Source organism: Dichotomopilus funicola, assembly GCF_033296635.1.
Source record: "Dichotomopilus funicola strain CBS 141.50 unplaced genomic scaffold C8A04scaffold_1, whole genome shotgun sequence".
In the NCBI taxonomy this organism is placed as follows: domain Eukaryota; kingdom Fungi; phylum Ascomycota; class Sordariomycetes; order Sordariales; family Chaetomiaceae; genus Dichotomopilus; species Dichotomopilus funicola.
The window spans coordinates 253266-277631 of record NW_026944022.1 but is presented as its reverse complement, the minus strand read 5'-3'; the positions used below and the strand labels follow the sequence as shown (position 1 = coordinate 277631).

General features: G+C 54.8%; 6 protein-coding genes across 6 annotated transcripts; 2 read left to right on the top strand and 4 right to left on the bottom strand.

Moving 5' to 3' along the window:
* Positions 1 to 629: 629 nt before the first annotated feature.
* Positions 630 to 2042, top strand: C8A04DRAFT_8561 (uncharacterized protein; the record flags this gene model as incomplete). Its single annotated transcript, XM_062785160.1, has 1 exon — positions 630 to 2042. The coding sequence occupies one exon, from the start codon at positions 630 to 632 to the stop codon at positions 2040 to 2042; it is 1413 nt and encodes a 470-aa protein (XP_062641399.1).
* An 891-nt stretch (positions 2043 to 2933) lies between these two features.
* On the bottom strand, positions 2934 to 5467 carry C8A04DRAFT_8548 (uncharacterized protein; the record flags this gene model as incomplete). The annotated part of the gene is made up of 2 exons (XM_062785155.1): positions 2934 to 5255; positions 5345 to 5467. 2 exons carry the CDS (start codon positions 5465 to 5467, stop codon positions 2934 to 2936), a joined length of 2445 nt encoding a protein of 814 aa, XP_062641398.1.
* A 3177-nt stretch (positions 5468 to 8644) lies between these two features.
* Positions 8645 to 10478, bottom strand: C8A04DRAFT_8518 (uncharacterized protein; the record flags this gene model as incomplete). Its single annotated transcript, XM_062785147.1, has 5 exons — positions 8645 to 9563; positions 9635 to 9917; positions 10015 to 10032; positions 10161 to 10295; positions 10406 to 10478. 5 exons carry the CDS (start codon positions 10476 to 10478, stop codon positions 8645 to 8647), a joined length of 1428 nt encoding a protein of 475 aa, XP_062641397.1.
* Positions 10479 to 12114: 1636 nt separating this feature from the next.
* C8A04DRAFT_8698 (uncharacterized protein) lies at positions 12115 to 14403 on the bottom strand (the record flags this gene model as incomplete). Its single annotated transcript, XM_062785209.1, has 2 exons — positions 12115 to 13639; positions 13727 to 14403. 2 exons carry the CDS (start codon positions 14401 to 14403, stop codon positions 12115 to 12117), a joined length of 2202 nt encoding a protein of 733 aa, XP_062641396.1.
* A 2916-nt stretch (positions 14404 to 17319) lies between these two features.
* C8A04DRAFT_33560 (aspartic peptidase domain-containing protein) lies at positions 17320 to 20433 on the bottom strand (the record flags this gene model as incomplete). The annotated part of the gene is made up of 5 exons (XM_062782506.1): positions 17320 to 17508; positions 17584 to 18414; positions 18472 to 18861; positions 19625 to 19647; positions 19698 to 20433. The coding sequence occupies 5 exons, from the start codon at positions 20431 to 20433 to the stop codon at positions 17320 to 17322; spliced, it is 2169 nt and encodes a 722-aa protein (XP_062641395.1).
* A 686-nt stretch (positions 20434 to 21119) lies between these two features.
* C8A04DRAFT_8566 (uncharacterized protein) lies at positions 21120 to 23230 on the top strand (the record flags this gene model as incomplete). Its single annotated transcript, XM_062785162.1, has 4 exons — positions 21120 to 21308; positions 21434 to 22400; positions 22458 to 22931; positions 22995 to 23230. 4 exons carry the CDS (start codon positions 21120 to 21122, stop codon positions 23228 to 23230), a joined length of 1866 nt encoding a protein of 621 aa, XP_062641394.1.
* Positions 23231 to 24366: the final 1136 nt, after the last annotated feature.

Sequence of the window (24366 nt, the reverse complement as noted above, 5' to 3'; positions counted from 1 at the left end):
GCTGCTCACAGATGGGCTTACAGAAGTATGCCCCGCCGGGGTTTATAGGATGGGAGGAAGTGAAGTCAAAAGACTTGTCGAATTGCGGCTTATGAACTACCCGGAAACCCCAGATAGTATTCCTGCCACAGCCTTAGACACCTATGCATATGTACACCCAGACCTGCTCCCCTCTTGCAACGCCCAGCAAGTGGCGACTGAACGGTACCGCCATGGAGGTTAGGCACTTTCAGTCCTATTTTCAAAAGTGGTTGTTCACAGAAGGAACTTGACAATCCTTATTTTCCCCCCTCCACGCCATAAATTTTCGGGGGTTGGTTCTATTTTTTTCCTTCTCTACCGTCCCCTTTTGTTTCTTCGAGGCGCCCCCATTTCGTGTTGACTATCGACCTCCCGGCGGCCCCACTCCCTGTTCTTTGGCTGCCCCGCACCCACCCCCTAAAAATGGAAGCCAGGGGCCGAAACCCGCGTGACGAACTTCGCTAGGTACGTTATCGCTTATCGCCCGGGGAATTTTTAGCGAAGCGCTGGGCAAGAAAACGAGAGTCGACCGATTTTTCAGCGAGAGCAACCTCGGATTCAATACCTTACCGTAATAGACCAACCACATTGGTCTTAACAGAAGCACAATGGCTATCGAAGAACCCCAAAAATCTGCCCCCGACGCCCAGCAGGCCGATCCGGCCTCCAAAAAGCGCAAACCAGCCCTGGACGAAATCGAAGTCGACCTTAATCTTCCGGAGCCTCCCTCGAAGAAAGCCCGCCGTGCGCTCAAGAAGGGCAAGGCCCTCCCTACAAAGCCAAAGAGCGACGACGAGGACGAAGGACACGAAGGCGAATCTGACGCGGCCGACGGTGCACCGGATGGGAACAAGAAAAAGAAGGAACGCTCGCCGCATGGAGTGTGGATTGGCAACCTGCGCTTCTCCGTTACAAAGCCCGAGCTACGACAATGGCTTGTAGACAACTCAGGCGGAAGCATTCCCGGCGACGCCATTACCCGTGTACACATGCCTACCAGCAAGTCCACTAGAGGTCCGGGCCCCAAGACGCCTTCGGAGAACCGCGGTTTCGCCTACGTCGATTTCGCCACCTTCGACGCCAATGTCGCAGCAATTGCTCTCTCTGAGACCGAATGGCACGGCCGGAAATTACTGATCAAGGATAGCAAGAGTTTCGAGGGGCGTCCGAAGAAGGAGCCGGCGCCTGTCTCCGCAGACGGGACCAACGGTAACGCCAATGCAAACGGGCTCCCGGCGGACGGCAAGACGAGCGCGGCGCACGGTGCTGGTGGTAGCACCAAGATCTTTGTGGGCAACATGTCGTTCAACACGACTAAGGACGACTTGCACGCGCATTTCGAAAAGTGCGGCAAGATTCGCTGGATCAAGGTGGCCACCTTCGAGGACTCGGGCAAGTGCAAGGGGTATGGATGGGTCAACTTTGAGGATCCAGAGGCCGCGGCTTGGGCGGTCAAGGGTTTTGTCAAGGTGCGAGAAACCGTCGAGACGCTCGAGGATTTCATGGACGAAGATGAGAAGGTATCAAACACAGCCGACAACGACGGAGAACCCGAACCGAAAGTGAAAGCGGAAGCAGACGGTTCCAGTGGATCCGACTCGGATTCAAGCGACTCCGACGACGAAGCCAAACCCGAAAAGACCAACTCCGGATCTAAAACGAAACCCACCCCCGTTGCCACTCGAGAACCTGCACGAACACGCACCCGTAAATGGTGGGTTAACCAGCTTCTCGGCCGCAACCTTAAAATCGAGCTTGCCGAAGACGACCAGACCCGCTACCACAAACGCTTCGGTAAAGGCGCCGCTTCCAGGCGACAGCAGCAAGAACAGAATCAACAAGACGGTTCAAGGCCGGGTGGTTGGCAGGGGCAACGACCGGCCCGAGAGAGGGGACAAGTTGGGGAGCGTAGTGGGAGGAAGGAACCAAAACCTATCGGCCATACTCAGACAGATATCAGTGTCGCGCGGTTGACTGGTGCGGCGGTTGCACCACAGGGAAAGAAGGTTACTTTCGATTAAGCGTGGCAGAGAGTAATATGATAGAGAGCTGTGGCTAGCGAGCCAAGCCACTGGTAGGTTTGGCGGCCCTGCAGGAGGCTAAAGAACCCGAGGCGAAAGGGTTAGGCAGGATGGGGGTGGGACGCGGCGGACAGCAAGCATTGTGAAGTGCTAGGTGTGAAGCTCTGTACTGTATGTGAGGCTTAATCGAACGTTTCCTCTCTTGCGGGGAGGTGATCATGAATCACTGCGGCGGAAGAGCATCAGGTTATTTACATTTCATGCCTCACATTGATGGCGCATTAGACATCACGTCACAGTGATACTGTATCAAAGAATCCTTATTTCGAATTTCCCTAAACCGTCCGTCCTAAGCTAAGACATAACAAAGGTGGTGACAAGAGCACACATCAATCTGAGCAAAACATCCCTGGAGCAGACACATCCAAAGTCAAGCAAAGTAACAAGGAACAAGGAACTAATTGCCGGGGCGCACTGTCGACGGTTGTCAACCAGGTTAAGACCGCCTCGTATTGTCGCCCGCCAGAACGGTGTGTTTGGTCTGTACCGGACCAGTCGAGGGCGATGGCTTCTGGTTGAACAAACCGCCGGGATGAGAGCAGGCCCACGTCGTGAAGGGTAGACTGAATCTGGTGCGTGTCCAGTTGACCGCCCCGAGGCTTGGTACTTAGTACTTCCAGGTACTACGTGCTGCTTCTGTGTGGAAAGAAAACGAGACAAGATGGGGAGGGGAAAGATAGGAAAATTTCCGACGGAGACGCCGACTAAAGAAAATAAAAAGCAAAGCAATCCATGACCGTTTCCTCAAAATTGCAAACATAACAAAATGACCGCAAAGTCCAGAATATCCGTAACGTCCCAATCCTCCGAAATAGTAGCCTTGGTTCAGTCCTAGTGCGCACGGCCGCCGTGGTTGGACTCCTCATCCGAGGCATCCAGAATGTCGTACTCGTCGTCGGTCAGGAAGGTCGGGCTAGAAGCGTCCTCGGCCCACTCAGCATCTTCGCAATCCTCGTACTCATCCTCCCCAGTGACATTAGACTCAGTGTTGGCCTCTTCGTGAACACTGGCCACGGGGGACTCCTTCTCAAGCTTCGGGAAGATCATTTGGCTGTGCTCCAACTTGTCTTCCGACTCGGGTGCAGGCGGCACCTCCATTTCCTTCTCCTGTGCGACGGGTTCGGTAGCTTGGACGGGGGGTAGTACCACTTTAGGTTTGACAACAACGTCACACCACAGGCGATGTCCAAATTTCTGGCCATCCTTGGAGGTCAGGCGCCAGTACGACACAATCCTACCGCTCCGTGCGGGAGTCCTGAGGAGGACGCTGAACGGGAACTCCTCTCCGGGCTGGATGGAGGCATAGCAGATCGTGGATTCACACGAGAATTCCACGTCTTTGGTGGCAGCGGGGTGGTTGGAGTCAAGGTGGCCCATGTAGTCACCCCCGACAAACTTGACGGAGCATCCGGATGGCCACGCAACGTCGCCGGTGTTGCGAAGGATCCAGGTCTGTTCAAAGACGTGGTCGGGGCCAAAGACGGTGCCATCCTTGACGGTGTCCTCGAGGAAATCAGCTTTCAAGTTGTCCACAAGAGCCGACTTCTGCTCGGGCTTCTTCTCGCTCGGCTTCTCCGGCTGCTCAACCTTGACTCGTGGCAACGAGGGCTTCACGTCGACAACGGTCTGAATCCCGGTGCGAAGCGAGGACGCGGGGCTTGTCTCGCGTGCCTGAGTTTCAGTCATGGAAGGGCGGGAGCGGGGGCGATCGCCCATAGCGGGCATCTGGCGGCCGTTGACGTTCTCACCCGTGGTAGTGACGCTGACGTGGCGCACGGGGGATTTGAACTTGATAAGGGGGTGAGTGCGGTTGTGCGAGTTCGAAGGGCTGGCCTCACAAGAGGCGCAGAAATCCGTGTCGTGGCACACGGCACACTTGTAACGGTCGCCCACGATGTAGCTTGAATTGGCGCGGGACGCGGAGCACAGCGGACCGTCGCAGCAGATGCCCATGTGGACGGGGCGGTTCATAGTGCGAACACGCACACCACCGTCGTATTCGAGAGGCTCGTAGACGGGCACGAAACGATGGCCGGGGTGGATAAAGCCAGCGTTGACCACACAGCCAGAGCAGTAGTCCCAGTCGGGACAGTCCAAGCACTTGTGGCGCACGCCCCGGATCCCCTTGTCGCAACCATCGCAGACGGCACTGTGGAATTGGCCACGGCCAGCCCCAATGCGGCCCAGAACCTCGGCGTCGAGCTTGGTTCCCTTGACAGCTACGACGAACGAATGTTTGGGATGGTGGCCGTGGCGGTTCTTAGACACACAGTTACGGCAAAGGTCGAAGTCGTCGCAGGAAGTGCAATGGACAAACTCGGCCTCGGGGAGTTCTCGTACACAGCAGTTGCAGGTGCGCATGCTTCCGTCCAGGTTGTCATTGAAGACGGGAATGATTCTCTCGGGAGCAACCGGCGCCGGAGTGGCTGGTGCCTGCTTTGGCAGGGGTTTGCCCTTGGGCTTGGGAGGAAGGCGCTCGGTAGTGCTGTTAATGATAACGCCCTGCTTCACGAAGCGCTTGATCAACCAGTGGTTGGTCCCGTTGCAAGTGACGCCCCGCTCAACGCAGTTCTCGCAGAGGTCGTAGTCGCCATCATCACAGGTGGAGCAATGGTAATGTGCGTCCGGGATCGTGCTGTCGCAGCTGTTGCAGCAAACGGCATAGTTGGCGTGAATCGCGGGGCAGTTCACAGCACACGTTTGCGTCGTGGCCGAGGTTTCGGCCTCCGGCACATCAACAGAAAGGGCGCCGAGCTTTTCCGTCATAGCCTCAAGCATGGGCTTTATCAGCTGCTCAGAGTCATCGGACGTGTCGGCCGCCTTCTCAGAATCGGGCTCGCGTTCGGTATCGGTAGGCTCGATGATCGAGTTTGTTTTATCTTCGATGGGTTCCTCGAAGGCCTCCTTCGGCTCCAGTAGTGACTCATCCTGAACTGCCGCCGTGGTGTCTTCTTCAGGAACCCCGTTGTTATCGGTACCCTCCTTCTTGACGGTCACGCGAAGCTTGAGCTTGTGCTTTGCCTTAGCGGCGCGGTACAGTTGCTTGTAGACGGCGATGTTGGCTTGATCCAGGACAACATATGTGGCAGCGGAGTCGGAATAGCGCTCAAAAAGAGCGTCGGCATCGGCAGGAATGTCCAGGGCGTTTCGTAGCTATGAAACGGCGTCAGTAGCTGTCTTCTCGGCTGTGCGTCCGGGAGATACACCAGTCGCACAGTGTTGGAATACCGAGTGAAACTCACCTTAGATTCGAGGACATTGACGCCGACATCACGAAGCGACAACTTGAAGCGACGGGCTACGCCATCGATATTCACCTTGATGGTAACGGGCGTCTCAGGGACGGGTTGGGTAGCAGACGCCATAATAGCCTTGACGGTCGACTGTGGACCGGTCAGCGATGGTATGGCTACAATGAGGATGGAAACAGGGTGGGAGGGGTCGAGAAGATAAGATGTTGTGCTGTCTGGCCGGGCGGCAACGTTGGGTGATGACGACGGCAATGCGGAGACCGACGCGTGGCATAGGCAGCCGCTGGTTGGCGTTTCCTGCAAGGGGAGAGGCTGGGGGCGAGGGGACGGAGAATACAAAGAAGGGCTGGACTCACTCAAATATGTCGCCGCCGCTTCTGCTACTTCTGGTCTCGCAGGCGCTGTTGGCGTTTTGCCGGTCTCCCAGCGAGCTGCAAAGCAACACTGGCAGGCTGGATGCTTTGCACGAGCGGGGGCGGTGGCGATCTCACGACTACACCACCTATGTGTGTATGTCGGGGGGGGTTGGATTCTCGGGGGGGTTGAGTAATCGGAGGCGCTGTCTGCGCAAATGAAATGGAGGTGAATAAGGGGTGATGAAAGATAAAAGACGACGGGTTTTGAAAAAATGGGGATGGGGAGACAGAAAACAAGAAGGTGGTCGAAGCCTTCTTTGCTTTGCTGTGTTGGATCGGGAGCCTGGGAGGGCGGAAGCCGAAGCGGTGACAACAAACGACGTAGCGGCCTGAGGCAAGTACGCTCGGGAACAGGGGCGGGTGACGAGCACCACCTAAGGGCCAAAGCACAGATGGTCAGGGAAAGGTGGTGGAACAGGATCCGTCATCACAGGGCGCCTGGCAATCCAATGGACCACAATCAGGCGAATGGGCTCATGGGTTCGGGGGCAAACGGGCCAGAGGGCGAGGGAGACCAGGAAAAGGCTGGCGGTGAGTGGGAGACCGAGCAGGACGGGAACCGCGCGCTCAGGGCTGAGGTGGTCGGTGCTTCCTTTGTGGCGTCGGGCAAGTGTGCAAAGGCCGGCTTGTTAGGTCCTGGGCGCCTGTAACTATCGGGCGTCCAATGGAGCCACCGCGGCACTAACAGTGCGAATGTCACTTTTCTGAACTGCAAGACTGCCTCACACGCCCGAGCAAACTGGGCATGGACTGACGGCCAACCAACGGTGACCCATAGCACCTTTGATGTGCATGAGGGGTTCAAGGGGGTCTCATGCCGGGCTCTTCTCGCCATTCCATTCCAGGTTCTTCTCCAGAGGTCAATAAACAAACCAACATCAACAGGCCCAAAGCGGCGGGTGAACCCACACTTCTCACGGATGCTTTTCGCCTGCCAGGCAAGCCAGGAGTTGCCTGATCGCTGAACATTGCCCCATCGCCCGGTCTCCTGCTCAACGACCCGGGCCAGCCGGGCTCCCGACCTCCGAGGATGCCCACTTTCTCAACTTTTCAGCGCCACCGGAACGTTAGCTCGAATTTGAGCGTGTTGTTCCTCCGTCGAGACAGTTGGAGGAAACATCATGCCTCGAAAAAGCCTACGCATCCACGGCATCTTCCATCTCAACTCGAGAGTAGGGAGGAGGGGTGTGCGACAAGTACGAAGTACCATGCCGCTGTTAGCACCCGTGGTGGACATCGCACCTGGACGTTCACGTGGGGCCATTTCTTCTAGGCGGGGGCAGCAAGAAGACGCCCAACGGCCGAGCCCCGCGGCAAGCTTCTCCGGCCCGCCAGTGGAGGTCCTCTGCCCCACTGGCCCAGCACCCGCGCTTCCAGGTTGCATTGATCAGCAACCCCATCCTCGGGGATGAGGGGAAGGACGCCGGGATTACGTCGCTGTTTCGGTGCCGCAATGTTGACGACGAGACTTGGGGCCGAGGCTGGCGTTGCATCGGCGTGGCCTTTGTCCTAATCTGGAAAATCGCCAAAAGTGATTGGGGTTCGGTGACCGGCCGAGGCGGCCACCCCACTGAGCGACCCCGTCCCAAACCAAGCAGGCTCTGGACGAAGAGGAGCTCAGCTGAGAGCAGCGGAATATAATTCCGAGAGAGCGAGGTTACCGTCACAAGTGGACAAATGTATCAAAGGTTGGGGCGTTTGCGTCCTTTCTTCTAGGGCGGAAGTTTGACTCGAGACCTATCCTTTCTCGGTCGTTTTCATCGCATCCGAAGGTGCCTCAATCTTGACGCTAGCCCGACGACCTACATGTAGCCTTCGACTTTGGAGACTTCCGGCACGAGGTGCACGGTAGAACCACCAGGTACCGCAGGATGCTTTTCGTCGCCTCGCAAAGGAACCCACGAACTAAACGGGACCGAAATGGAGCTCGCACGCTGGCCACCGGCCGGATTCAGATCTCGCTTGTCGGGATTTGTCGGGTTACCTGTGACAACATCAGAGGTCGAAGGCCTTGCTACCCTATTGCGAATACTATCAAGGGAAAGTAGATATCACCCTTCCGTCAGCAGCATCGCGCCGGTATCGCCCATCTCGTGCAGCAGAGATAGATTGATTGATCTAAAATGACCGACTCACTTCCATACAACCAAATGTCGTCCAAAACCTTACCCTAGCCAATCGGCCGCCGTGCCACTGATGTCGGGAAAAGCGGGAGAGCGAAAATTGAACGAGCATCGTTACGTCCCGCGCCCCTACCGTCCGTGGCCATCCCGATCCGACCGCCGAGCCTGACACGACGGGGATAGAAGCAGCTGACAGGGCAGCCAGATGTGGGACATACCGATACGCAGTACGCAAGCCGGTTCCAGCCTCCGTCGCCCAACATGCCCCGTCGATGGCGCCGCGGCGTCCTGCTGTGCTCTCCATCCGCGTCAGCCAAGGGGGCTTTTACCTCCACTGTAATCTCGGTGACCGCTCGCCTTTCACGTTTACTGGAGGAAACGGGAGAACACTCGAGATGCCGGCTTGACGTAGAGCCGCTGCGAGCTTAATTGCTTTACCCCCCATCAAGGGTGGTCTTTCCGACTAGCAATCGAGGAAAGGCATAGCTTCGGGACATTTAATTGAGGCACGAGGACCGAAGACCTAAACGCACGTCCGTCGCGTCGAGTTTTGATGTTACCGAGTATGGGGTATATATTTATTAATCGACCACCGGAGATTTTCACCTTCCCCTACACTACACAACATGCTGACATCACCAGAGCACCCACCAACCGGGGGTTTTCCCCGGAATGTTCCAGAAATGGGCTCAGGCATGCTGGCACCACGTCAACAAACCCCCCTAAGCCTCAATGAGCGTTTCAAAAAATAATCAAGACCCGATGATCGATTCCAGCGCCTCCCGGAGCGCCTCTTCGTCATACCGGGCATCTATTCTCTTGGCCCCGCCGCCACTGGCAACCGCCAGCTTCCCAGAAACCTTGATGCAAACAATTCCGAGACCGGCAAGCTCCTCGCGATCCACCTTGGGCCCCCCACCCTGCCCCATGTCGTCGAGATATATCAAATGTGTCACATACTGCCTCAACACGACCTCATCCCTCTCACCCACCAGCTCCGGGTTCCAGCTTTCCACGCATGCCCGGGCGATGGCAGCCACAAAGTCGCGTGCTGTCATGGGGTCGTCTTGTGGACCCGTTTCGCGGTCGAGCTTGCTATTCAGGATAAGCACTTTCCTCTTGATACCGCCATCAACACCACTTTGGGCCTCACTGCCGCTTGCACCGATAGCCTGGCCGACGCGGCGCAAGACTAGGCTAGGCACAATACTTGTGTAAAGAGAGCCGATGCTGTAAATGACGGTATCAGAAGCCGCAAGCGCCTCGACCACCTGGGGGTTAACCGTGGGCGCAATCTCGTGGCCGTATGGGTTGATGTACCACAGCCGTTCGATGCGCGCGGGAAGATCTTCCTCGTCCTCCTTAGAGAAGGCCAAGTTTGGGCGCCGCAGCGCCGGGAGCGAACCTGGCAAGTTTGCGTCCTCGATGCGATCATGATCCGCCGCGGTCAGAGCCGGTGCCTCAGCTGTGTCGTCGGGCAGGGCTGTTGGCGCCGAGGGGTGACTGATGGCAACTTGTCCTGCGATGGTGCTGCCATCGCGCAGGCCCGCTGATATGTGATGCGTGAAGTTGGAGTTGACAGCGGGCAGGACGGAGACCCAGGGTGGGATGGAACAGATCATGGAAAGCAGGTAGATTGCGGACTCGAAGGAGCCTGTGAAGATACGGGCGCTGGACGCAGGTAAGTCAGTTTGGTACGTTATCAGATGTGTGTAAAGGGGGACATGGGCGAGGTGACCTACCCCACCAGGAACATATTTCCCACGCTAGCGCTGGCGAAGTTGAAGACATTTGGCGGCCGCGCCCGCTTGACGATCTCGACATTCAGTGTATTCAACACTGACCGGATGAGCTCTCGTTTAGGACTGGAGATGAATCCCCATAGGAGAGACCGAGATTCGACGATGTCAAGCCATTCCGATCGTGCCCTTGTCGGCTCCTCATCTAGTCGATGCTCAAACAGGAGCTTTACCGCCGACATTTCTTTGTCGCCTTCATGATTGGGAATCAACCGGACAAGCCGACCTACATCGTAAGAGTTAGGTTCCCGCGACTATTACTCCCTTTGGGCAAGCAAGTCCACCACCACTGTTGGTTATTGCCGGGCTTGAAGGTCACTCACTTCGAATATCACCCACGCCTGAGATATGACGATGATAAACCAATGCTTGTCAGCCAACCCCATCTTCTTCAACCACCATACTCAATCCTCGTCCCTCATCCCTTGATTCATCGGTCCTCTCCCAATTCATCCCCAGTTGCACTCACTCGGCCCACCAACAAATCTGATCAACTCAGACGAGCTACCGCCGTTGTCGCTGATCGGAATGACATAATGTAACTGACATCGCCGCTTCTCGACAATGCGATTGAACACGTCCACTAGGCTGTTGGCTGCGGTGCCTAGACAGAAAAAGAGCGAGTGAGGAGGTGCAATATGTCAGTGCATCTAATCATGGTATATTGTGGCCTGCTGCAGGTCTAGAAAGGGGCCCATGTGCCAGCATACATACCTCCTGAGAAGACGGTAATGCCCGGGGTTTTAGGCACAGTGACGTTGCCATCGGTTATGGTTGGTGAAGCCATTTTGAACAAGCGAATACAAACAAATTGCGGCCCGCGATAAGGAAAAAAACAATTGAGAACGTCAGCGCTTTGTAGTGGTCAGGGAAATTATCACCGAATACGTATGGAAAGTAGTAAGCGGTTGAAGCCCCTGAATTGGGAGGCCAAATGTGGAGTAACCACAGCGGACGGTGTAATTTACTGTGTCATCTGGAGGAACGGTGCCGCAATGGCTAAGTTAGGAAAGTCCGCTTTTTGATGAAAGAGACACTTTCGAGACACCTTCATTGAAAGAGAGATGGCTTTCATTGTCTCACTTTACCCCTAAGTCACACTTCCTGTTCTACACTACATTAAAGCATCGAGTTGTGAGATGTCACTCAATTCTTTTGGGCATCAAGGCAACTGCCAACAAATAGTATTTCTCCATTTCTTATTTTCGGCCAAGTAAAATCTAGGGTGTAAGTCCGGTACAAACAGTGAGAGAGAGCGTGTGTGATGATGCTAATAGCCATAAAGTGTCCAGCATTCGAAATAAAGAGATACGTGAACCCAGACATCGCGGTTTCAAAATGCGCCTAGAGAGAGTGCCGAGTACTTATCATCCATCTAAGAAATCACCACCTCCGCTACCTATGTGATCGTTTCCGAGAACAATAACTACATCCGTCTTCCCATCCAGATCCAAGAAAAAAGACAAGCGGGTGGATTGCAACAGCAGTGTGGAGGGCATAAGCAGCCTTCGTCTCGGTGGCACGGTAGACTGGATGTAACAGGGAAGTTTTTCATAAACCAATCCATCGCTATGACTCTTGCCTACAAGTCCGCTAACAAACATAACCAAGATTCCTTGCAATGACCAAAGTGGGATAAATCCAAACATCGCTGAAAACCATTCATACTTCCCCCTCGCCTCCCCTTCTCCGTCCAAGCCCCGGCCTCTCCCCCTTTAAGCCCCTTCTTGACCCCATCAACCCCTGCTCAACAACTACCGAAAGTAGTTCACGGGGGCTCTGCTTCAATGATTCTTTTCTTTCCATATATCCCCCAATTCGCACTCTCCTTGCTTCCCCCTTTTTCTTTCGTGCCTCTTTTTTGGGAGAGAGAGAGAGGTATCACATCAGCTTCTCTCCAAAATGAGAAGCCCGGAGGGTGGCGGCATCGAGGGTGCAAGCTGTTTTTTCAAGATCGGGAGATGCTTCACAAAGGGAAGCAGTAGTTTGTTGGGTTTTCCCATGACATGCCCCAATGGGAGCTAGGATGAAACATTGGCATGGCGTATAAGAGCTTGCAAAAACAACAGTGATAGTGGTGATGATGAACGCGAGGAAGGAAAACGCTGGGTAAGGGTGGTGGTAATAAACGTTATTTCTGGCTGTCGCTCGTGTCCCAAAAGGGTCCATAGGTACTTGGTCATCCATCGTCACCTCACTCCCGAGTCCTTTCGCCCTTCTCTGGCTCCGGTTTACCGATCCCACGCACTCCATGCGGTTAGGTCCAAGTCCTTCTCTTTCCAAAACCATCCAATGAAAGAAAGGTACCTGCCGCATCCAGGAATCGCCCGTCTACAACTCTCTCCTTGTTTTTGGGATTTTGGTGTACATTCAAGCTGATTTCATCCGCGTCTCGAGGAACCTCTGAACGGGGCTCCTCTCCCCTATTGCGGGTGATAATAAGCCACTGGCTGCTGATAATAAAACGTATCCGGGCTTGGAGCCACCATCGGTGCACCACCCATGCCCGGCATACCCCCCATACCAGATCCTGTAACATATGAGTGGGGTCCGGAATAGGCCGGCGGGAAGCCCGGCATCGGTGGTGGGGCTTGTTGGTAATAGTCGTAGTAGACCGTGCCCTGTGATTCGCGAGTATCAACCATGTTTTGTTGTTGGGCCGCACCTTGCACCGTGTATGGGGGGCCGGGTACCTCATTCTGGGCGGGCTGCGGGTAGGGGATCGGTGGGGCTTGTTGTTGCGCTGCTGGGATAAAAGCTGGGGCGTTGGCGTTGGGTCCCATCGAGGGATTATACGTTTGGGCGTAATAACCTTGCTGTGGCTGCGCCGGTGCGTATGGCTGGTTATAGTAGGTGGGCTGTGCGTAGGTGTTGGGCTGGAACGGGGCTGCGTGAACCGCGCGTTCGGGAATTTGAGACAGGGGCGTGGAAGACGAAAACTGAGAGTGATATGACGGGTGGCGGGCGTGAGAGTCGTGTGCAGAAGGCCCAATAGGTAACTGTGGCGGGACTTGCTGGTGGAAGGCCTGCTGGTAGGGCCCGGGCGCGTGGGATGCTTGCTGGATCGGCGGCTCGATAGTCTCAACCGAGACGGCTTTCTGCGGCCGGGGTTGGTGCATGGGAATGGTGTTGGATCGAGTCTCCTGAAAAGTCGGTTTCTGAGGAAGCGGGTGTGTCTGGGGTTGTGGTAGTTCGTTGATGGAAGCCTCCGATGCCGCCTGATAGACACCCGACTTTGGCGGCATGGACATGCCTGTCATGGATGGTTGGGCCATGGGGGGTAGACGGACGATGGGCCGGGCTGGGTCTGTGGGAAGAGGGGGTCGCGAAATAGCAGAGCCTGTAGGGGACAACATGAACTCTCGGCCTAGATCGGGAGCAATGGAGGACCTGCGACTTAGAGCAACGCTTGGTGAGTACACGCTTCCGTAGGCGCTACCGCCCCATACGCTTGTGGAGCGTGAGAAAACACCGGACCCCAACACGGACCGCGGGCCTTTGCCGCGCGCCCGTTGTTGATTGGGTCGCATAGCCCTTGGAATGAAGATGAAGGAACGGTCGCTCGCGGGGAAGATATATCGCGGCATGACTGGCGCGTCATGGTAAGGGATAGAAATCCGAACAGGCTTGTCGCGACGGAGAGGGGGGCGGTGGTCAGGCAGCTTGGTGTATTGTTTTAGCGCAAAGCCGGGAAATGATTTAGGTGCGCCGAGTGCAGGCATCGACACTCGAATGGTGGTGTTTCCGATGTGCCTCTCAGTCGACATGGCTCTATTAATCGGAAGCTTGCTGGTGGGCGCAGTCGAAATAACACCGTTTCCATTCGGGGGACCCTCATGGTGAGGAAGATAGCGAGTTTGTCGGGGTGTTTGAGGGGCGGCGACAGCCTCGTGCATGTCATGCTTCCACAGACCATTCACGACGGGGTCCGGGGCATTGTGTACCTGGCTAGAGGGAATGTCAGCACTAAAGCTAAAGAAAGTGAGGGCCTACTATGATCATCTAGGAAGAGAGGAAAAGGTAGCCTCGACGTACCTGATCGGAGCAAAATGGCTACCGAACGCCCCCCGCCCTCGGCCGCGGGCCCCCCTTGGGAAAGGACGAAAACCGTTCGCAGCCGGGCCCGCATGCCGGTGATCATGCAGGAAAAAGGCGCCCCTGTTAGGGACAAAAGTTGGATCTTGGTCCCTCTTCCGCTTGTATTCCTCGTGTTCCCGCCGTTTGATCTCCTGCTGAGGCAACCGTGGCTGTTGTTGGGTGGCAGAACTCGAGCTCACGATCAATGGGGCGGCGCTCTTCGCAGATGGTGCCTGTTGGACGTCATCGAACTGAATAACATCCAGCACCGCAGTATCTTTGTCGGCCAACGACAGCCGGCTCAGCGTAGACTCGGCATCCGCAATTGTAGGCTGGACCGGCTTTGCGGCTGGACTCCTGAGCGGCTCAGAACCCGTCCGGCGGCGGAACCCCGGCTTCGGCTTGCCGTTAGAAAGGGGTTTCTTGAGGTTCGGTGAGGTTGGCGAGGCATCGTCAATGTTACTCGTGTCGCTATCATCGGCGGGGTCGTGCTCGTCGCTAACGATTGAGCCATCTGTTACCGAATCGTCGTCGAGATCAGCCAGGGCGTCTGGACCGCCATCATCCTCACCCTCGTCCTCGAGGCGGCGGCGTTGCCCGATAAGCTTCCTCCGTCTTGTACCAGGTGCTGCCATTATGTGAGAGGACGGGAAATAAGATCGAAGGTCTGGGATAACGGGTGGGGGTTTAAATGGACGTTTAGTCGCAGCGATGCGGGGAGATGTAATGACGTCGAAAGCGCTCGATCACGCGCTGTGGCTGGAAGGACTCGGGCTCGTCGTCCGTATGCCTTATCTCCGGCCGGAAGAGAAAGGTGGCGGCAACTGCACAGCTGAGAATGCCTTGCTGTTGCAGAAGCAGTCGGTATTAAGTGGAGGTTAGAAAAGCAGTGCCGTCGGGTTTCGTGGGACGTTCAAACCCAGGTGGGCATCAAGCAGCAGCAGGTCGAAGGAATAGCAAACCCAGCAAAGCGCAGGCCGGTGAAGGAAGGCAAAACCCAACTAGAGCGAAGAACCAAAATGCGGAGATCCGATCGGGGATAGATAACTAGCTAAGCAAGCCTAGGTCGAGCCAGGTCCAAGCAGGGCGGACCAGGTCAGCGATCGAGCGACCGTGGTGAATGCTCCTCCAGCGCACCCAGGAGCAGGAGCGAGAGCGCTTCAAAGGGCGCAACGGAGGGGGTCGAGACCAAATGGATGCTCTAATGCTGGAAAGAAAAAAGAGCCACTACCAAAAAGGGGGGCAGGAAAAGGCGTGAACGGAGATGCCGTGGTTCGGGGGAGGTCTTGGGTTAACAAGGCTGCGCTCGGAAGAGATGGTGTTGGGTTGTCTTTTTTTTTTAGGACTCCTCGCAGGATGGCGTTGAATTGAGCCTGGATTCACTCAGAGTACAGCCTGGAGTGGTGGGTGGGTGGCACTTCCAGGCTGAGTGGGCCAAGCACAATGCTCGAAGAATCCGTGCCTGGCCGCTTCAAGCTAGCGCGAGGACAAGGATAATCTTCCCCATCCCTTCCCCATCAATCTGCTGAGAGCAAGAGAGCAGGGACTCCCCAATTCCTCCTTTCGAGTTCCCTGCTATTAACACTCAGTAAGCTTCGATTTTTTGCCATCCCTCGTCGTGAACAACATTTTCGCCCCAGGAGCCCCCTGCGAAGCCGATGCAGCGGCCTGCCCTCATGTACGGTACACCGGCAGTGATCTTTCGCCGGATCTTTTGCAATGTACGACCGCAACCAGCTTATCAGCTCATTCGGCTGAGGCCGCCAGCGTCCAGGTTGAGCTTGGCCACGCAGTTGTCGACGAGAGGTGCGGGCGCGCGTTGATGTACAGAGGCGACGGTTGCCTACCAGCTCAGTACATATGGTGTAGCAAGCCGAAGCAATACCGCCCACTCAATTGCTAAGCGGGCGCCAGACCTCCACCCAGAAAAGTGCAGCAAACAGCTATCGACCACACGCCAAATTCCTTGCCTCCAAGACTCAAGGAACCTCAGGCTACCTAGTTGTGATACCCCAGAGCTCTGGAGCTTGCAGACCGACAGGCCACCGGGTTTAACCCAGATGTTTTGCGATGCACGTTCTCGATGTTATCAGACGATCCAGGATTAGCTATTCAGAAGACGTGTTGTTGAGGTCATGCATCGAAAGGACCGAAGCCAACCGCCGTCGCCTTGCCCATGCAATGGTGTGCATCACAGCATTGAGTCTGAGAGACACATTAGCACTTATTTATGTTTGACTCTTTTCCGACAAAGGACGTGACGAACACATGTCGTGACGCGCCTTCAACCCGCAACACAAGGATGGCTGGCCGACGATTTGCCAACCCCAAATCGAGGCTGCACAATGCCTTTGCTTGGAAAGAGACGGCACTCCCACCGACCAACCACGGCGGTCTCAGAAGCGGCTTCCAGACCCGTGGGGTTACGTTTCCTCGACCTCTGTCTGGCGTGGCTTTTTTATGGGTATTCCGTGTTCGACGTCCCCTCGTTTCACCCCTGTTGACATCCAAGTAGAGAACCTGCCTGCCACTCAGTTAGTCGCGCGTCGGGTCTGCCGGTTCATGCCTGGAGTGCTTGTCAGATATAACAGGAAGTTAACCTGTAGAGAGGTCTTCCCAGGTAGAGGCATGGAGGCACTCAACGGCATTTTACTGTTACAACGACTTTACATCTTTCAAGAGGTATGTACATACGTATGGAAGATAGCTCAAGGAAACGAACACAGCCTTCCCCCCACCAGCGACTAACATAATGTTGATAATATTCTCTCAATCGTTATGCGGCGCTACTCCGGCGCTCCCGCCACATCCACCCTTTCACGCTCCTTGCCGAACTCACTCAGCCCTCTCCGTAACCCACACCGCAATGGCTGATTGACGCCGGTTAAGCTACTCCGGGGTACATCCATAGGCTGAGAGCACACCCTCTTACCTTACCTTCGAAGATATTGTCCTCCTTAGGTTAACCCCAACCATAAAAGCCTTCCCATCCGTCACCCCCACCTCTTTTCAGCCCCCATCCATACAGCTTGAGTTCGCCAGGTGTTATCAACCGCAGGGTGGTTAGGTGATCCGGGGCACCAGATCCTGATACACTTGAAATGCCGAAACCCCGTTAAAAGGGAGAGATAGGCAGATATCGTCCTAGTCTTTGAACATCGCACCTGCTCAGCTTTTGTTATGCATTTCAGGTGATGCGGGCTCAAAAATGACAATCTTCCCCCTTCCTACGGTGCTATATTATTCTAGGATTCTGAAAGGGTTGCCGTAACGCAACGCCGGGATCTGCTGACCTAACACAAGAAGTCCTGGTTCTTGCTAGAAGAGAGAAAATATCAGCTACCTTCACCTGCGGGAGGTTTGGGGTAGTATTTTGATTAGCTGTTTAGGAGTAACTTAAGTGAAGCTGCGCATAGTGAACAAGAAAACCTAATACACGGAGGAAATGAATACCAATATTCGTATCTCATCTCACCAGAGACTGTTGTTCCCCGTTCGGCATAACAAACAAAAATAAGGAAGAAGTCACAGATAGCCTCCCCATCGTGCAATCACTCCTCCTTCGGTTTGTGAACGGGCTCAAAGTAGTGCGAAGAGATATCCCCATAGCTCTTCGCGATGCCCATCTCCCCGCGGTCCTCTTCCGTCAGGGGGCGGAGGTCATACTCTGGGTCCTGCTTGATCTCCGTTTCCTGAATCTTCGGAACGGCACCGAAGCGAGTATTGCCTTGGTCCCAAATCTACATTTTCAGAGTTCATTAGCTAATTTAACTTGGGTATGGGACTGGATAGGGTTGCCATTTGTGCAATCTTACCGCATAAATCGACTTGAGAAATGTGCCACCGAGAATGTCAAAGGGGTTTTCCCCGCGGGACTGCACACCGCCGTACCAGTAGTTGTCCTCCGCCGGCGCAAAGCGCAGGTCGTCCCTGGAGAGAAAAAACTGCTTTCGCCCAACGGAAATGCTGAGCTTGGGAAGATTGTGTACCCTGACACTATGCGGGATGAGCCAGCCCTGGTACTCCTCTGAGTACTTTGCTCCCGGAATCTGAGCATACAAAGCATCACACAATTCGTCGGAGACAAGTGCAAGAGTGGTACCGGTGTCAGCAATTGCCATGTTGTTCTCGAAAGTGAGTTTCTTCTCATTGACGGTGGCGTGCTCGCTCGGGAACATCCAGAAGCCGTTGGTCTTGTCAATGTCGACCCAGGCAATCTCTTCGCCGGAACTCTTCACGAGGGCCTCGTCGATCCACCCAAAAGTGTAGAATGAGTCCTTGCTCTTGGATCTGCCGCTGTACATCGCCGAGGTGAATAACTGGGCCTGCTTTGGAATGTCGTGTTGGGAAATCATGTTGTCGACAGGTGTACGTTGCGGGTCCGGTGTCCCATTCGAGTGGACGGTGTTGAGCTTGCTGAATGCTAGGCCGAGAAGTCCATCCATGCGGCTCCTCATAAATTGCGAAGACATTTGAGTCGCAATCTCAATAGTCTGAGGATTGACTTCGATCCCGCCGATGGTGAGCGAATCGGTACCCACTGGGCCGGAAGCAGAGCTGCCATCACCGTACTGAATCCTCCAAGTCTTCTCTTTCTGGAGGCGGAAGGTTCGCGATTTCTTGTAGTGGAACCTCTCGCTGTTGACCTGTAAATATCTTCCGTCAGATTTGAGCTACGTTCATATCCAGCGCGAACTACTTACCCAAAGATCAGCAGAGCCAGTGTCAAAGTCCAACAAGACTTTTTGGGCGTCACTACCAGAGCCAATGGCAACTTCACACAGGTACTCGGCATCATTCGGCTGGTCCTCGGCGGTAACCTTCCCGGGCTCCCCACCATCCTCGGGCTTCTTGTAGAGGCCTTCTCGAACAAGGCCGGGTTTCACACCTGGGAGATCAGGCCTTCTGTTGGCGGCACCAAGTTTCGCAAACTTCTGGAAGTAAGGGCCAGGCTTGGTGGGCTGAAACCCAAACTTGTTGAGCGCGTAGACATACGACTTCGTGCCGTGACGTCTGTAGTTGTTATTGAGAAGCGGACGGATCTTGGACAGGCCACGAGCTTTGCGGAACTGAGTGTGCTTGCGGAAATCAACCTCCATATTGGCACGCACGTTGTTGAAGGGCCGCTAGAGAAGGTCGTGGGGGTTGTGTTAGACTGAAACGCAGGTGAGTAAATGGGTATCAAAGGGGTGATAGTTGAAAAGACAAACTTTGATCCCTGGATTGTAGCGAAATCTGAGAGATTAACGAGCAGGTAATTTAGCCAACGGGGAATTAGCTACGAAGAATGTGGACAGAGTGCAAACGAGAACCATTGTGGTACTCTGGCGTAATGGAAGGCCCGAGGGGCAGTATAAGAGCCTGGGTTGGATGCAAGTGTTTCTGCGGAAGGCGTAGAGGAGGTCACGAGATAGTTTAGGCAAGCGAAGTGCCCTAATGCCGGGTTCGACCGAGCCACCATTCGTTTAGGCGGCCGTAACCCGAGATAAGGCTGTGGATGGAGGTGGGGACTATTCAACTTCCATTGAGATGGACAGACGGGAGTTGCCTGACTTCCAATGGAAATGCGGGTTTTAGGACGTCGAATAGGCAGGAAATAGTCCCAGGTTCCTAGGCTGTTTCGGCCCTGTGGCATGAGTACCACTGGATGGTTCCTGCTTGAAATTTCGGTGTCTTCTTGCGGTCCCCATACGGTCGAGCCTTCTGTAGAAAAGTACGCGGCTAACCAGAGATGTTTTCGGGGCGCTCTTGCCTTGATGGGCATAAATCATGTCAACCCAGTCTCACTGTCCCATACACAAAGCCCCCAACAGCATTACTCAACCAACACTCCTCTCCATCGACAAGGGAATCTACCAGTATGGTATCTTCAACGGCAACTCCCCTAGGTCACGTTAGAAGTAGCCCTCCAGTAAGCTGGTGGTGGCACATTTGACAAACCTCTCAAGAGCCCATCTCCTCGACGTGCCGCTCTGGCCGCCACTGCCTTGTTCCTGACTGTACTCCTTACTCACGGCCGGCGTGACCCATTTCCCCTGCCTCCAAAAGTAAGGTGTGGTAAGAGATCCTTCCATTATGGCTCCGCTAGTATCGTTGACAATGAGGACTTCGCGTTTGTCGCCAAGATTGACGATGTGCGCCCTTTCCCGTGCTGCGGTATATGCATCCCGCTTGGTGGTCTTGAAGTGTGTGTACTCCGAGCGAGCAGTGTTGGGTCCATCCACGACTATGTCGTACCCGGGAGACTTGCTCGGGATTTGGTCGTCATTCTCAGCACTCTGAGACCCGTCTGGCGTGGGTAGCTGTCTCGGTAGGAGGTGCGCGAGGGTGGTCTCTGGGACAACACCATGGGTGATAGACAGCTCACCGTCTCTGGTGATTACGACCCTTAGCTTCAGCGAGACGTCAGGGTTATCTCCGATGTTGCTGAGGAGGTAACGCTCTAGATTTTTCAAACCGGCCTCTCCCTTTAGCACGTCGATGGCGGCAGCCCAACCCCAGTGGGTGGCTGCTTGTAGCATCCGATCTCGGTGATAGTCGAGCATGTACAGAGGGGACGCATGGTCCCAATTCCATCCGGCATAGCTGATGTTGGAGGTAGGGACGCTTAACAGCACTGGATCATAGCGCAAGGATGTGAACAGCTGGAAGTTGTTCTTGTCCATCTTCGAGACTTAGGCGGGTGAGGGATGGAAGTGGGTATTGAACAAACACTGGAAGCTCGAGTCAAGCCAGTATCCGTATTGGGCAGTCGTTCGTTAACGATACCTCGTTTCTAGCTTCTTGAGGACGGAAACGGCGGGTTTGATGACTCGTAACATGAATTCAACTCGAAGTTGAGTTTCCTGTGTTTCTTGTCAATACCTCAATGCTTCTCGATATTACAAATCACACATGGCAACCCGGCTGGCTCAATGGAACATGGAGGGCTTGCAGTCTTCAATACCTTACGGTCAATACCTACCCCACCAGCCCACCAAGCAGCCAAGCAGACAGGGACCAGGGCACTCAGCCCCGGCACCCGGGACTGCCAGCAGAGAACATTCATTTGCTCGCCACATCTCGGAAAAACAGCTCTCAAGGCCCACTGCGGCAGCACTTGCTTGGCGCCCCATATCAGCGCGCCGATTTTTTTCCCCAAGCTCCCGTCCCGCCTTCGGCCGAGCAAGCGCACAAGCCAGCCGGCCGAGTCCAGTCCAAGTCCAGTTTTTCGATGCGCTCCTGCATCATCGAATTGTTGGCAAAGCATTGCGACACCTCACCGTATCCATCCGTTACCTAGGCCGGCATACCAGTATCTTTGCAACATCTTTGCTCCTAATTCCACCACTTTGCGGCTTGTATCACAAACATGGCGCCGTCCCTCCCAACTGGCTCGCTGGGCACGCCCTCCGCACCAATACCGGCCGATACCTCGTTGTGGGATCGCATTTCGACATGGGTGTCCGAGCACAAGGCTGTGGTCTACACCATTGCCGGCGTGGCCGTGGTCGTCACCACAGCCGGTGCTGTTTACTATGTCCGCAATGGGCCTAACCAGGTGAGAACTTGGTTAATTTTGCGCTCTTATGAAGCGGCACGCGGACGGGCTGCCGTGAACCCCATTGAACCAAGAAAAGAGGAGGGCAAATAGCCCCGCCATGCTAACCCCGCGCGCGCCACCAGGAGACAACGCCGAAACTTAGCAAAAAGGAAAGACGGAAACGGAAGCAGGCTGAAAGGGAAGCTGAGGGTGGCCAGGCTTCCGCGCCTACAGGAGAAACCGCGGGGGCTGCCACGACGACCAAGAGTGCCACCGTCGAGTCCGCCGATGAACTACCCGAGATTGACGAAGCGACTGTTCAAACATTTTCAGATGCCCAACGCAAGGAATACGCTCAAAAGCTGAAGGAGGCGGGGAACAAGGCCTACGGGGCGAAGAACTATGAGAAGGCGATTGGCCTGTACTCCAAAGCGATTCTTTGCAAGCCGGATCCAGTCTACTACTCCAACAGGGCTGCCTGTTACAACGCGCTCAGCGAGTGGGAGAAGGTCGTCGAGGACACTACCGCCGCCATTAGCCTCGATCCTGAATACATCAAGGCCCTGAATCGCCGCGCCAACGCCTACGATCACCTTGGCAAATACAGCGAGGCCCTGCTCGATTTTACCGCCAGCTGCATCATTGACGGGTTCCGGAACGAGCAAAGCGCCCAGGCTGTTGAGCGCTTGCTCAAGAAGTTCGCAGAGTCGAAGGCGAAGGAGATTCTTGAGACCAAGCCCGCCAAGTTGCCGAGCTCGACCTTTGTTGGCAACTACCTCCAGAGTTTCCGCAGCAAGCCGCGGCCAGCTGGGCTAGAGGACTCGGTAGAGCTACTGGAGGAGAGTGGCCCGGGTCAACTTCAGAGGGGAATGAAAGCATTGGAGAGCAAGACTGGACCAGGCTACGAGGAGGCTTCCGACGCCTTCGACAAAGCCCTGGAGCTGGGCGATCTCGGGGAGTACGAGGCATACGCGTACAACCTCCGCGGTACCTTCCGGTGCCTGAAGGGCAAGCACGAAGACGCTTTGGCAGATTTATCCAAGAGCATTGAACTTGATCCCGAGTTGACACAGAGCTACATCAAGAGGGCGAGCATGAACCTCGAGCTTGGTAAGTTCGGGAGTTGTTTGGATATTTGCCACAACATCGCTGACCGACATGTCATAGGTGCGCCTGAAATGGCCGAGGAGGATTTCAAAGTTGCCCTGTCCAAGAACGGCGAAGACCCCGATATCTTCTACCACCGCGCCCAGCTACACTTCATCAAGGGCGAGTTTGCCGAGGCCCAGAAAGATTACCAAAAGTCCATCGATCTTGACCGCGACTTCATATTTTCCCACATCCAGCTCGGTGTGACCCAGTATAAGATGGGATCGATCGCGTCGTCCATGGCCACCTTCCGTCGGTGTATGAAGAACTTCGAAAAGACCCCAGATGTTTACAACTACTACGGCGAGCTGCTCCTGGACCAGGGCAAGTATCAAGAAGCGATCGAGAAGTTCGATACTGCGATCGAGCTGGAGCGTGAGACGAAGCCAACATGCATGAACGTGCTGCCTCTTATCAACAAGTCACTCGCCTTGTTCCAGTGGAAACAGGACTTTTCTGAGGCTGAAAAGCTTTGTGACAAGGCGCTCATCAGTAAGACTACCTCCCCCATATACCTAAATCTACAATTAAGATGAATCCTAACACCCCTATTAGTCGACCCTGAATGCGACATTGCCGTCGCCACCATGGCCCAGCTCCTCCTCCAGCAGGGCAAGGTGACGGACGCACTGAAGTATTTTGAGCGTGCCGCTGAGCTTGCTCGCACTGAAGGCGAGCTGGTCAACGCTCTGTCTTATGCAGAGGCAACCCGCACTCAGATCCAGGTCCAGGAGAAGTACCCGAAGCTCGCCAACAAGTTGCAGGGCATGGGTCAAGGTATGATGAGATAATGTGTCTGAGCATCGCAACCGGAATGCGGCAAATCAAAACCCGAACTCAAAAACACGGGCCTTTTGTTTTTTAAAATGATGGTTTGAACATCAGGCTACATGTGGGCGGCTCATCTGTTAAACATATACAAACATCGGGCTTTTGGCAGGGAACGGCCGGAGGGATTCCCTTTTGTGCTGCATTCTTTGGCCTTTCTTTCATGTCTTGCGGTTGCGGTAGGTCAGGCTGGTGGATCTGTTTGTCATCTTTCTTTGTACGATTGAGGGAAAATGGGAAAGTGTGGCTATATGAATGGATGGGCAAACGATATGGATGGGTAGCTTATCGTGAAATGAGCATAAATGAAGTTTAGCGGGAACGGGGGGTGTGCCGAAGGACTTGGAAAGAGGGGGTCAGGGGTTGGGCGCCTGTATGTACATTCATCGTACGTACAGTATGCTTCTTCCTAGTTGCTCGAGGAGGGGGGGAGGGCCACCATGAGCACATCATTGTCCAACGTGCGGTAGAAAAAAGGGGCTGAGTGGCCTATGAGACCACACCCACGGTAGTGTAGCTGTAAATGTGTACCTTGACCTAATAGTATACTTCCCTCTAAAAATTACAACGGCCCCTTTACCCAAGCTGGCCGTCTAGAGCCGAGTAACGTAAACCGCACACCGCACGCCAACCACATGCTGTGACGCTTCTCTGCGTAGTACATAAAATGTTGAGTACCACTCCCTAGCTACATAAGATGAAAGTTTGTTTTGACGGGTATGTATTGACGCCGACTTCATCGACGACTCTCAGAATATATGAGTTAAGCGAGCCAAGAAACCACCGAGACGAAAAGAAATCATTACTCCCATCACTCGACCCTGTGGGCACGCCAGTTTGTGCCACGAAAACCAAGACACGGTAGGCAGAAGAGGCTCAACCCCTGTTCTGCGCTGCTTGGGACCTTGCCCCGTCTATAAACCGTAACAGATCGGTCTGAGGCTCATTACCACAGCAGCGCATGTGCCGCCGGAAACGAACATACCGTCCCCTCATCCAACCCTCCCAACCAAACCTCCGCTGGTCCCAAAACGCTCCTGTTGGTCCCATGAAACAAGCAATTGCCAGTATGCCGAATATTTTACCGCCTCACCACTTC